This window comes from Alternaria incomplexa (assembly GCF_024043165.1).
Source record: "Alternaria incomplexa strain BMP 0042 chromosome Unknown scaffold_1, whole genome shotgun sequence".
In the NCBI taxonomy this organism is placed as follows: domain Eukaryota; kingdom Fungi; phylum Ascomycota; class Dothideomycetes; order Pleosporales; family Pleosporaceae; genus Alternaria; species Alternaria incomplexa.
In genome coordinates this window covers 2,771,234-2,783,008 of record NW_026249850.1, presented here as the reverse complement: position 1 = coordinate 2,783,008, position 11,775 = coordinate 2,771,234, and the positions used below count along the sequence as shown (strand labels likewise).

At 52.4% G+C, this 11,775-nt stretch overlaps 5 protein-coding genes across 5 annotated transcripts; 3 read left to right on the top strand and 2 right to left on the bottom strand.

Moving 5' to 3' along the window:
• Positions 1-153: 153 nt before the first annotated feature.
• On the bottom strand, positions 154-1,467 carry NUO40 (NADH-ubiquinone oxidoreductase 40 kDa subunit; the record flags this gene model as incomplete). The annotated part of the gene is made up of 4 exons (XM_051430587.1): positions 154-1,076; positions 1,129-1,191; positions 1,242-1,291; positions 1,343-1,467. The coding sequence occupies 4 exons, from the start codon at positions 1,465-1,467 to the stop codon at positions 154-156; spliced, it is 1,161 nt and encodes a 386-aa protein (XP_051296074.1).
• A 242-nt stretch (positions 1,468-1,709) lies between these two features.
• J4E90_000993 (uncharacterized protein) lies at positions 1,710-2,910 on the top strand (the record flags this gene model as incomplete). Its single annotated transcript, XM_051430586.1, has 2 exons — positions 1,710-1,983; positions 2,033-2,910. 2 exons carry the CDS (start codon positions 1,710-1,712, stop codon positions 2,908-2,910), a joined length of 1,152 nt encoding a protein of 383 aa, XP_051296073.1.
• A 214-nt stretch (positions 2,911-3,124) lies between these two features.
• Positions 3,125-5,163, bottom strand: J4E90_000992 (uncharacterized protein; the record flags this gene model as incomplete). The annotated part of the gene is made up of 3 exons (XM_051430585.1): positions 3,125-4,802; positions 4,851-5,100; positions 5,151-5,163. 3 exons carry the CDS (start codon positions 5,161-5,163, stop codon positions 3,125-3,127), a joined length of 1,941 nt encoding a protein of 646 aa, XP_051296072.1.
• Positions 5,164-5,402: 239 nt separating this feature from the next.
• On the top strand, positions 5,403-6,546 carry J4E90_000991 (uncharacterized protein; the record flags this gene model as incomplete). Its single annotated transcript, XM_051430584.1, has 5 exons — positions 5,403-5,583; positions 5,787-5,924; positions 5,977-6,058; positions 6,110-6,175; positions 6,225-6,546. 5 exons carry the CDS (start codon positions 5,403-5,405, stop codon positions 6,544-6,546), a joined length of 789 nt encoding a protein of 262 aa, XP_051296071.1.
• A 3,628-nt stretch (positions 6,547-10,174) lies between these two features.
• On the top strand, positions 10,175-11,587 carry J4E90_000990 (uncharacterized protein; the record flags this gene model as incomplete). Its single annotated transcript, XM_051430583.1, has 4 exons — positions 10,175-10,422; positions 10,475-10,630; positions 10,692-10,789; positions 10,851-11,587. 4 exons carry the CDS (start codon positions 10,175-10,177, stop codon positions 11,585-11,587), a joined length of 1,239 nt encoding a protein of 412 aa, XP_051296070.1.
• Positions 11,588-11,775: the final 188 nt, after the last annotated feature.

The following is an 11,775-nucleotide window of genomic DNA, read 5'->3' as shown; positions in this document are numbered from 1 at the left end:
ATACCCCACTCTGAAAATACAATCTTCTTTCCACACGATTGAAGTAACAGGCACAAACGAAAACTTGTTGATTCTACCGACCATGTCCGCCCAGCATAGGGGCACAGATATGTACAAGATTTTCCATAACCCTTAAACTATGCTAGTACCCGTCTATTGGTCGTCAAGGACGTGCAGGTACTTCTTCTCTTCCCTCTTCTCCTTCTCGCTCATGGGTGGCAGATCATAGTAATTCGAGCTTCGGTAACCCTTGAGGTACTCAAAGGTCAAGCTCTTCAGCTCCACGGGGTCAATGTCCAGGTCCTTGAATGTCTTCGCATCCTTGTCAATAATCTGGTCAATGAATTCGCGCTCAACCTCATCGGCCGAGTGGATGGGCCACCAGAGAAGCTTGTTGGCGTAGTGTGCGATAGGCTTCATGAGACGCTTAGGAATGTTGACATGGCGGCGCGGCTTCATGGCTTCCTTCTCGACGAGTTCGTTGATCTCGGCCATGGAGTACTCTGTGGGGCCGTAGAGTTCGTACGTCTGGGCGGCGGTGGTGTCGTCGTGGAGCATGCGCTCGAGAGCCATGCCGACATCGATGACATGGACGGGGCGGATGCGCTCCTCTAGGTTGTTCGAGGTGACAATGTTTGACGGGTAGGCCAGGCGGTGAAGAAGACGGTCCTCGAAACCGAACATGGGCGCAGGTCGGACAATGGTAGTCTCGGGGTAGATGGAGCGTGCTACTTGCTCTCCCTGGGCCTTGGTGCGGTAAAACTCGGAGGGTGAGTCTAGGCGTGCGCTGTGGGAGGAGACCTGAACAAAGCGGTCAATGTCGTACTTGGCGACGGCATCCACAATGCGCTCTGTCCCATGGACATGTACGTCCTCCAGGTCGAAGTTCTTGGTGGGGTAGTCGCGACCAATGAGATTGTAGACGATGTCAGAGTGTCGTACGCTCTCTTCAATCGATGCAGTGTTTCGGAGGTCCATCTCGATGAAGATAACTCTGCCCAAATCTCCGGCGACCTTGAGGTGACGCTTTGCCATGTCCTCCCGGAAGGGGACTACCACTGTGCATCCTGATCGGGCTGTCGTCGTCGTTAGCGCAATGTCCCTCCGCTGCCAATCGCTCCCACGCACCCAGTCGGTTCACAATGTATCGTCCCAAGAATCCAGTGGCCCCGAAGACGGTCGCGGTGTATCCTGTGATGTGTGAGCGTTGGTATAGCACGCCGGCGCGGGTCGCAGCGTACCTCCGAGCGAGGAACGTCCGCCGGAGACAGTCAAGATGGGCTTTCCAGTCCTGTGCTATGGTCAGCGTGTATTTGGCGGCGCGGGGACGAGTCTGGCGAACCTGGTTATCCTGACGTCCGAGTTGAGTTGTTGTCGGCGGACGGACGTGGAGAAGTTGGCGACACGCTTCAAGGGCGTTTGCGCCGACAGCGCCACTGGCGACCGAGCGCAGCGGAGTGGCAGCATGTTGGCGGCGTTCAATGGCGGCGGATATGTCGAAGAGAGCTGCTGGAGATGCCGATGGGACGCATCAACGTCCGTGGTTGCTGGTCTTGGCGCTATGCGCTAATCGTAGCTTCCGCCGCAACGCCATCAGAGCAACACGTCCCGCACTCGCCAACAACAGCCCAGCTCCGTGATCACCTCCACCAACTCTACACCCGATACCCGCTCCCTCACCTACCATCGAACGCCCACAATCAGCAATCATGGCCATGGACACGGACACGATCCCGAACCTTCTAGGCGATGCGCGGGACGAGGCACCCGAGGAACTACAGGAATACTTCATCGCCTTTGAGGACTTTTGGGAGCGAAAGCTATGGCACGAGCTTACCGACAAGCTCATCGAGTTCTTCGACCACCCAGAGAGCGCCAAGCAGCGGATACCCTTCTTCGAGACCTTCATCAAGAGCTTCGCAAACAAGATCAACCAGCTGAAGCTCGTCACCTTGGGACTTAACACCGCTTCACAGTACAAGGGTAGGATGCGCCATGCGGTGTGAAAAGATACGGCAGCTGACTCTCACAGACGACAAGGAACGCCTCGCCTTTGTCAATGACCTCGCAAAGAGCGTCAACAAGCCCGCCTCACAAGACGCCTACGTATACGCCACAGTTGCCGCCGCCAGCATACAGCTACGGTTAAAAGACGAGGAGGGTGCCAAGAAGAAGCTCGACGAGTGCGAGCAGATACTGGACACGTTCGACTCGGTCGAGACCGTCGTGCATGCCTCATTCTACCGCGCAAGCGCAGAGTACTACAAGTCCAAGCACGAGTTCGCCGCATACTACAAGAACGCCCTGCTGTTCCTCGCCTGCGTCGACCTCAACGACCTGGAGCTGCGCGAACGCCAGTCTCGCGCCTACGACCTCAGTATTGCCGCCCTCGTCTCAGATTCCATCTACAACTTCGGAGAGTTGCTGCTGCACCCTATCCTCGACTCGCTCGTCAACACCCCACATGCGTGGCTCCGCGATCTCCTCTTCGCCTTCAACCGCGGCGATTTGATGGCATACGACGTCCTTTCCAACAACATCACCAAGGTCCCGCTCCTCAAAGAGCACCAGACCTTCCTCTACCAGAAGATCTCGCTATCCGCCCTCACAGAGACCGTGTTCCGTCGCCCACCCCACGACCGCGCCATGACCTTCTCCGAAATCTCCCAAGAGACCAAGGTACAACCGAACGAGATCGAGCACCTGATTATGAAGGCGCTGAGCTTGGGACTGCTGAAGGGACAAATTGACCAGGTTGCGGAGATTGCACGTATCAACTGGGTACAGCCCAAGGTTCTAGACATGAAGCAGATTGAGGGCATGAGGTCGAGGTTGAAAGAGTGGGACGCCAGTGTCAACCAACTGGGCAACTGGATCGAGGGTGTCGGCAAGGATGTTTGGGCTGCTTGAACAAGGTGCATCTTCTACTAGACGATGAGGACTCGCCTTTGAGAGGAAGCCATGTCAATGCTTGACGGGTAACATGCATCAGTTGATGCAACACGCGTGCATACGATGTAATCATAGATAGTGGCCATAGATGGTCAACGAACGATAAGACTCATGACACCACGTACAACTCTCTTGCTTATACATGACATCTTCTACAGCGCATCTCTGGCCACTATTGCCAGAATCCAGCGGAAACCACCAAAGCTCCCACCAACCACGCAGGGAACCAGACTAACCAAACAACAACCTGCGTCCACATGCCCCAAATGTGCCATCCAATGGCACTCTGCATGAGCACGTCCATAAGACCCACTCCCAGCAGCTTGGTTGCAGTCTGCACAACCAGGAGGGGATTCGTCATGGCCAAAATCAACATCTGCAGCCCTGTGATGCTGTTGTTACCACTCCTGCGTACATAACTCAACGGTACACACAGCACACCAACCAAGACACTCAAACTAAAGTTCAACGTCGCCAGTGCCGCGAGGAACATGCCTAGTAGCAGCAACGAGAAACATTGGAATAGGCAGAGAGCTTGCGGGGTAAGGACATCAGGAGCAGACCACCAGAAGAGGAAGGTTATGATGAGCGGGGCGAGCGTGGTAACGTTGCAGGCTGTAAGGAAGAGGTTGGGGAGGTGGTCGGCGTCCCAGTTACTGAATAGGTAGAGGGGAATCAGACCGGAGGCGTGGGCGGCGAGGACAAGTATGAGGGGGAAGAGGAGGTGGCGTTCTGTTATCGTTGTGCTGGCTACGGGGACAATGGCCAAGGAGCCGTCTTTTTCGACGAGTTCTGTTGCTGGTTGTTCAGGTTCAGGCTTCTTTTCACCTTCAGATTTCTCATTGACTTCTGGATCCTTTGCCTTGGTGTCTGCGGGAGATGGCTTCTCGACGGGAGCCTTCTTGGGGTTCGTGGCTGCGGGGTTACCAATGGGCTTCGTGGTACGTCCGCTCTTTACCCACAATGCCATGGCTGCGATGCTGAAGTTGAACGCAATTAGCATGGCAGAGGGAAGGTATGTGCCGATGCTGACGAAACGCTTGTCTTGCAACAAAAGATAGAAGAAGAAACTCTGGTGCAGGTGTTCAAGAAGGTTGTTCAAGCTTCGGAAAAGCGACTCGATCGTCTTGCCCAGCGACATCTCGTCGTGCCACCCGTTTCCGACTGTCACCAGTGTAATCGCGTCGACGTGGTATGGAATGAAAGATGAATGGGGTCCGGTCGCATGGCCAATGCCTTGCGAGAGCATGCCTCGAAGCATAGTCTGAAGACGCTCCTTGTATGAGTCCTTGTGGTCCCACATCCGTTGGATCACACAGCCGATGCCCATTTGGCTGGAGGCGATCTGGACCGCGGTGTTGAACAGATCCAGGTTGGGAAGTTGACCGTTTATGCCATCATACACCACATGCAGTTTGTCGTATCGGTGACCCCATGGACCAGCAGGATAATCGACTGCGACCGCTCCTTGTAGTGCCCCGCTCTTGATCTTCAAGCTCTCGACGTAACGCGTATCGTGGGCCTCGTGGTATGCATCGACCCAAGCCTGGGATCCGATCGTGCTGTCGCCGGGAATGAGCAGGATGATGTCCTTGCTCCATAGACTCCAGCGCTTGAAGTAGCGCGCCAGTGTGAGGACCAATGCGACACCAGAGTTGTTGACCTCGTCTGCCATGTTCTTCCAAGCTCCAATCAGCACAATTGCTTCGGTGGCATCCGCGCGGGGCCCCTGGAGGATAGCGTAGACATTTTCGTTTGCGATTGTTTGGTTCGAGACGGTGTAGTTGTAGTGCTGGGTTGCGACTTTGAGGTTCTGTTCGCGGAAGATGGCTTCGAGTCGCTGTGAGCGCCTGTTGTCTCGTTAGTCTCTCTTCGTAGATTGTGTAGTTTATACGCACTCAGCGACAGGCTTCTCCATCAATCCATGGACCTCATGGCGATAGGCGCGGAACACATTGTGCTCGCTTCCAGTAAAGTAGGTGTGTACCTGTCCAGGCAAGAGCGCGTTCTCGGAGACATATGTCCTGCGCGAGTAGTCGTTTAGCGGAAGAACCAGCAACCACCCTATTCCAATGATGATGCAGAGCGCGGAGAGGTAAGGCGGTAGCTTGAGCAGGCGTTTATCTTGCCGGAGCGCCAGTATCGAGGCTTCCCATGTCAGCTGTTCGTCCGTCGCATACCGCCAGAGCAGAACTCACACAAGAGCGCCATGTTGAGACGTCAATGGCACGTCATGTAAGAGGACAGAAAGCGAAAACCGGGTCGTGTCCTGGCCCTCTGCCCAGCATCCCACATATCCGTCTGGGAAGGTGCTAAGTCGACTCCAGCGGGAGGATCGTCACTAGCGCGGCTCTGGACCCTAGTCCCATAGTAATCTTCGTGTCTGTTCTCTTAGCAACACACGCGCCTGCATAACAACTCTACCAACGCCCGGCGTGCTCGCTCCGACCATGCCTATGACCTCGATTCCCCAGATCAGCCCTGCCCGTATACGGTCGTATATCCTGCGCCTGCCCTTCTGCACCAAAGTGCTGGTCGCCGCCATTGTAGGGTTATGGGTTGCAACGATTCCCTTCCCATGGATTAGGGACTTTGGCGCCCTGGAGCCGGCCAAGATGGATCTGACGCAGAGTATGTTTGTTTTGTTACTACCAGGGGAGCGTGGTCGGCCACAGTGCTTGTGTTCTGCTCTTGCATCGCGGCGTGGGCGCATCATGGGGCGCGGAACCCACGGAGCTGGCATTGAAGACGGAGGAGAACGTAGCAGGAGACATGTTGCACTTGACTTTCGTCTGATCCAATATGAACATAATGCTAATACAATACACTCGTAGTGCACCGACTCAATCTGTTTCCCGTCCTACATTGGAACTTTATCCACATGATCTTCAACCTCGTCGCCGTAACGCCACTTATTGAGCGTTTCGAGTCCGAATATGGAACACTCGTTACATTGGCGCTCTTCACTGGGCGTAAGATATCAACTGGGTGACATGTATGGATATCAAGCTGACCAGACGGCAGCTTTTGGAACGATACCCGGGGGCGTGTACACATTGTTGGAAAAGTATGTACTGAGGAGTAACACCTCAGTCATGGGCGCGAGGTATGTCAGATGGGTTTATAGGGACGTATGGGGACGTGCTAATAGCGACAGTGTATGGGTGTTCCTCCTTCTGTCTGCAGAAGTAATGAAGACACACAAGGCGAACCCGTACTTCAGGTACCATCATGCGACCCCTCTTCTCAATCCAAAAACTGACTCTTCGCAGCGTCGGACCATACAAAATCCCCACCTGGACGACGCCCCTGATCCTCATTGTCCTGACCAGCATCCTCGTCCCCTACGTCAGTCTAGTCGGCCATCTTTGCGGCGCAGGTCTCGGCTACCTCTGGGCTTCCGGATACATCAAGTTCCTCGTACCGCACGAGAAGATACTGAGATGGGTTGAGACCAAGCTGAACTTGCTTGGAAGGTTACCGCACTACGTCAGTGTCGACCAAAAGACGTACGGCCGATACGGTGTACTGCCAACAACGAGTGTGCCGCTGAGTAATAGAACTCCGGATGGAGGGCAACGACTTGGGCCATAGTCTTTGATCGAATGAAGTAATATGGTGTGGGCGGTCGACTTGCTACCGGCGTTTTGGCATTGCTCGGTTCCTACGTCACGACGAGGCGTCACGGTTACGGTGTGCTGTGCTACTCATCATACGGAAGATAGAGTGTTCTGTACAGATATGTAGACTTGACGCGATTACGGCATAATTCTAATGTTCTTCAAGGTATAGATGATTATGGCTTACCATGGTTCGCCAACCCCGCATTGGATTCTACCCACTCACACTAGTCTGCAGACCTCTGATGCCAACTAATGTTCTATTCAGCCCCACCAACGGAATCATCGACCTTTACCCACCTTTGAACACTGCCTGCTCGATAGCTAATGTCTATATAGTCCGTTCAATTTTCAAAATCGCCATCAAATGAGTTATCAGCTTAATAAGCTTCCTTGGGTAAGTCGCAACTCAGCACCGTTCTTAGCAACAAACACTAATACCCCACGAGTGTAGTCGGTTATCACGTCGGTCTCATATCATAGAGTATGACTATTCCTAACAATAGATATCCGAAGGCCGCCAGTTGTAAGTATTCACTGCGATGTCCGGGGTTCGAATCAGAGTACTAACTTTCAAATTTTCAGCGAATCTGGCAGGGAGCATTCTATTCTTTTTGCCGAGCTTAAGTCTTAGAGAAAGGTTGTGTGTATGTGCAGAGGCGACACTTTTTTTATACTTCTTCACATTAAAGTACAGCAACAATAACCAGCCCGTACTAAGATCAGGCCCTACTCTAAGTTAAGAACGCATTCTTCTTTATTAACACACTGCATAGGGTGATAATGTTTAGCTAGGGAGATTTTATTCTTTGCATGTCTGCTGCATCGCATTCCTTACATTCAAGGTCGCTTAACAGCACATCCACATCGAACATGCCCAGGTGTCTTCTCTTCGCATTTCAATTTGCAGCGCATCCCAGAACTACTTACACAAATCAGCCTCTTGCTCGCATACAAAATTTATATTTGCCGTTTCGCATGGCGTTTACGTACATTGCTGTCGCGTGATGCCCATGTGTTGTCCTTTAAGAGTTTGCAACATACCCAAGACACTTCAGTGCGGATTGATGCTACCAGAAACGGCAATTCCAACAAAGCGTAGATTGTGGCACTATCAGAGGGGCAAAACAATGAGGGGCAAAGGGCGCGAGGGGCACAGCGGGGTGGTCATGGAGGGGCAACCTGGACTGTGTTGATAGAGGGGCACACCGGACATCTCGTGGTGTTGCTCACACTTCAGCTGGCACAATGGTTGGAAAGAGGCAACATATACTGTTGTTCTTCTCAATGATCAAATGGTGCATCTTCACGCCTTGTTGTGACTTTTCGTTAGTAGTCCGGGATAGTTACGAATGTTGAGCAAGTCTCCATCTCTTGATTTGAACGATACCCGGTCAGGCAGTGCGAAGACCTCGTCGACAAGAGCAGGCAACTTAGGCTTTAGCTCGCTGTCGGTTTAAGACACCACTGCGACAAGCTCGTGATACCGTCTTTGATCCGGAAAATGTCAAAGTCATCGAGAATATACATCATCCACAGCTCATATCCAGCCTGGGTCTGACTCCAAGAAGCTACATCTTTCATGGAATAGAGTGCGCATTCGATTCACACTGCGGTTTGATCCTGATCCGGGCTGCTGTTGTCAGAAAGAGCGGTTGAGGTTTTGGATTTGGACACTTGTTGTACTCTTGTACTGTACGCTCGGTGCTTCGTCTCTAGTGACAGACTGAGAGCTGAAGATGAAATTCAACCATGTAAGATCTGAATCAGAATACATTGACGTGCGTGATCTTCACAATGCATTTATATGGGGGCAAGATGCTGTCCTCATTCGCAGAGTTAAACCAATATCATCATCATCATCATCATCCTCATTCGCAGATGCACACTCCACCCTTCTCATATGCGCCCTCTATGCGACGACACCTTCAAGATGTTCCCTCCTGGACTCTTTGTCCATGTGCGTGATATTCTTGGTCGCATTGCGATCTCTCACTGCATATGAGTCTGTCGTACTGCGCCCCGCGTGCCAGATATATTGCGAGACTTGACGGTATAATAGCCCTGTAGTCAGGTGTCCTGATCCGTACCAGTAGCCTGATGTCAGAGAGCTGACAGTTTCAAACGAGCTAGCCGCTACAAATTCCTGCAGGCATAGACAGACTGCAATGAATGTAACGTTTGTCTCGGTCGTGGACAATAACAATTGTAGGAGATCTCGAGGACGAACGATGAAGTCAGACAGTTGCTGCTGCTAGGTACAGTACCACACTCCTTGATTTTAACACTATCTTTCTCGTAGACAAATGAGCATGCTGTGCAGAGTATCTTCCAACTCAGGCAAAAAGCCTCGGTTCAAGTCTGGGTTGAATGGTTTCAGTCTCATTCTCTAGGCGACCAGTACCTAGTTCCGCACAGAAGTCATCTTGCAGGCGCATCTGTCAGATTCTAGATACTGGATATTGGTGGCGTCTGGGGGCGAGAACAATTGAGGATGGAGGTTTAGCCACGCGAGGGTGACATGCGAAGTTTGGGACGCCTAAACCCCGTCTTTGGATGGTAGAGTATGCGTAAAAGCCAATTTCAACCACAACAGCCGGCAAGTTCTCACTCTGGTCTTGAACGCCTCAGTTTATGGTTGTGCCATTTTTTGTATTGCGATCGAATCGTCTCGTGCCAGTCGCGAAACCACCTCTAGACAGCCTGCCCATGCGCTGTTATGTGTCGATCATCTTGTATTTCCCTCAACACGCGGAAGCTATGCACGACTCTGCTCATCGCGTAATACAGCCGTTGTAATCTTGCCTATGCATATTACATGCTTCCGAGGCGCCACAGCTGAGTTTGTGATGGGCGCGCGCCGCCCCTGCTAGTTTTAGCTACCTAGCGCACAACAGGCTGGGAAGACGCGATATTTCCACGGCTCTCGGTCTGTCGTACAAAGTATTCGGAGACATAACGCCGCGACTATTCACTGTTTTAAGATGTTGAAGAAGGTATGGAGGCTAGGTGAAGGTCCGCGGAACTTTAATTGGCAGCGCATGAGAGCACTTGACGTATGTGACGGACCTTGGCGTCAGGCCCTCTGTACTACGGGAATGCGCGAATAGTAGCGAGACACACAACATCCATAGTGCGTGCCGATCGGATCTGTTGCCGATCGAATCAGCCGCTCCTAGTACCAGGTAGTTGGCAGTGGCTGTAACGCCGTCTATACACGGAGTTTGAAAAGTATGAGAGACCTTCCCCAGTTGGACATGCCGGCCTGTTCGGATTCTTCTGGAATGCGAATATCTACTACGCAGAGTAGTAGGCCACCTCGCACACTCACATGTATCCTTGACATGCAGAACCTCGGTGCCCGAGCACCTCGCCTTCGAGATTTTTACGGGTCCTTGCATGTCGTGTGAATAACTATAAGAAGTGGTCCGAGACGTGCACTTGGCATAGCTAGTAGGCCCGTTGTCCTTCATACGTCTTTTACCGTAGTTGAGCCTCATTTCAAAAGATCGGCGTTAAGTCCTCCAGTCTTGTCATACTTCAACATCGCTTGCTCCCACAGATTGAGCTTGACATAACCTCTCCTTCCCAAGCCACACATCATGCGGGGTGTTCTTCAAGTCGCCCTACTTCTGCCTTTGGCCGTGGGGAATGCGCTTCCCCACGACCGAGCGCAGTTTAAAAAGAGACCCTTCGACCATGTTGACGACATTCTCGCAGGCTTGGGTAGCATCAAGCAGGACCTGATGGCTGGTGGCGCTGCAATCAACCAGCAGCTCTATCAAGCCACTCAAAAGCCCGCGCAGTACGAAAAGTGCAACCCCAGCAACGTCCAAGTGCGGCAGGAGTGGTAAGTCTCCGGAACCTAATGCTCCTCGATAACCATGCTGATCGTCTTGAAGGTCTACCTTCTCCAAGGCTGAGAAGAAGGCATACATTAGTGCGGTTCAGTGTCTAACTGAGCTGCCGTCAAAGACACCGAAGGAGATGTGCCCCGGTTGTAGAAATCGCTATGACGATTTCGTGGCCACCCACATGCAGCAGACCTTCAACATCCAGTAGGTCTCCCTTTGGAACACGAATGTGATATACGTACTGACTTTGTCCACCAACGTCTAGCGTTACGGGTAATTTCCTTACATGGCACCGATACTTTACCTGGGCGTATGAGCAGACTTTGCGCAATGAATGCGGCTACAAGGGCACGCAACCTTACTGTAGGTGTCTCTGTACGAACTGCATGTGATGCATACGCTGATTTCGTACACCAATATCTAGACAGCTACTCCAGATGGCACAAAGATCCTACAAAGTCGCCTCTGCTCGACGGCTCTGCGACGTCGATTTCTGGACAGGGCGCTAAAGGATGCAGCAATCAGACATGGACTGGAATCCCGTCGAACGATCAACCAGTCATCAAGATTCCGCATGGCCAAGGTGGTGGCTGCGTGACCTCAGGACCGTTCACGAACTTCACTGTCAATCTCGGACCGTTGGTTCCTGCATCCAAATGTGTCCGACCGAATCCCGATCCGTCCGGCCTAGGATACAACCCCCGTTGTCTCATGCGCGATATCAACGGCTTCACAGGAGAGGGATGGCTGAAGGACGACGACGTGGTTTCTCTGCTCCAGAGTGACGACTACCAAACGTTTTGGGAAGTTTTGCAAGGTGGGCCAATGGGGAACAGCTTCGCGAACGGTTTCATGGGCGTGCACACGGCCGGTCACTTTATCATTGGCGGCGATCCGGCGGGTGATTTCACGGCATCTCCTGGAGATCCCTACTTCTTCTTCCACCACTCGTCGATTGACAGGCTTTACTGGACTTGGCAGAACCTGAAGCCGAGTGAGCGTACAACTGCCTTGTATGGACCTACCTTCATCGGAACCCCGACCTCGCCCAATGCAACACTCAACGACACCCTGAGCATGGGGGCAGCATATCCTGGGCCCATCACCATAGAAGATGCGTCGAGCACCATGGGCGGACCATTCTGCTACATCTACATTTAGCCTGTAGTGTTTTGGCTTCGTCGTTTTTGGAACAATTTATCCTTTGGATTGGTATTGCACTGTTCCGTTCGTGATACGTGCGCCGAGTTTCGATACTGATCGTCGTTGACACATTGTCGGAAGAGCCGAAGTCGGACCTAGAGTTGCGATGCTAGACATTAGGTGGTACCTGGTTCCGATCAAGCTCT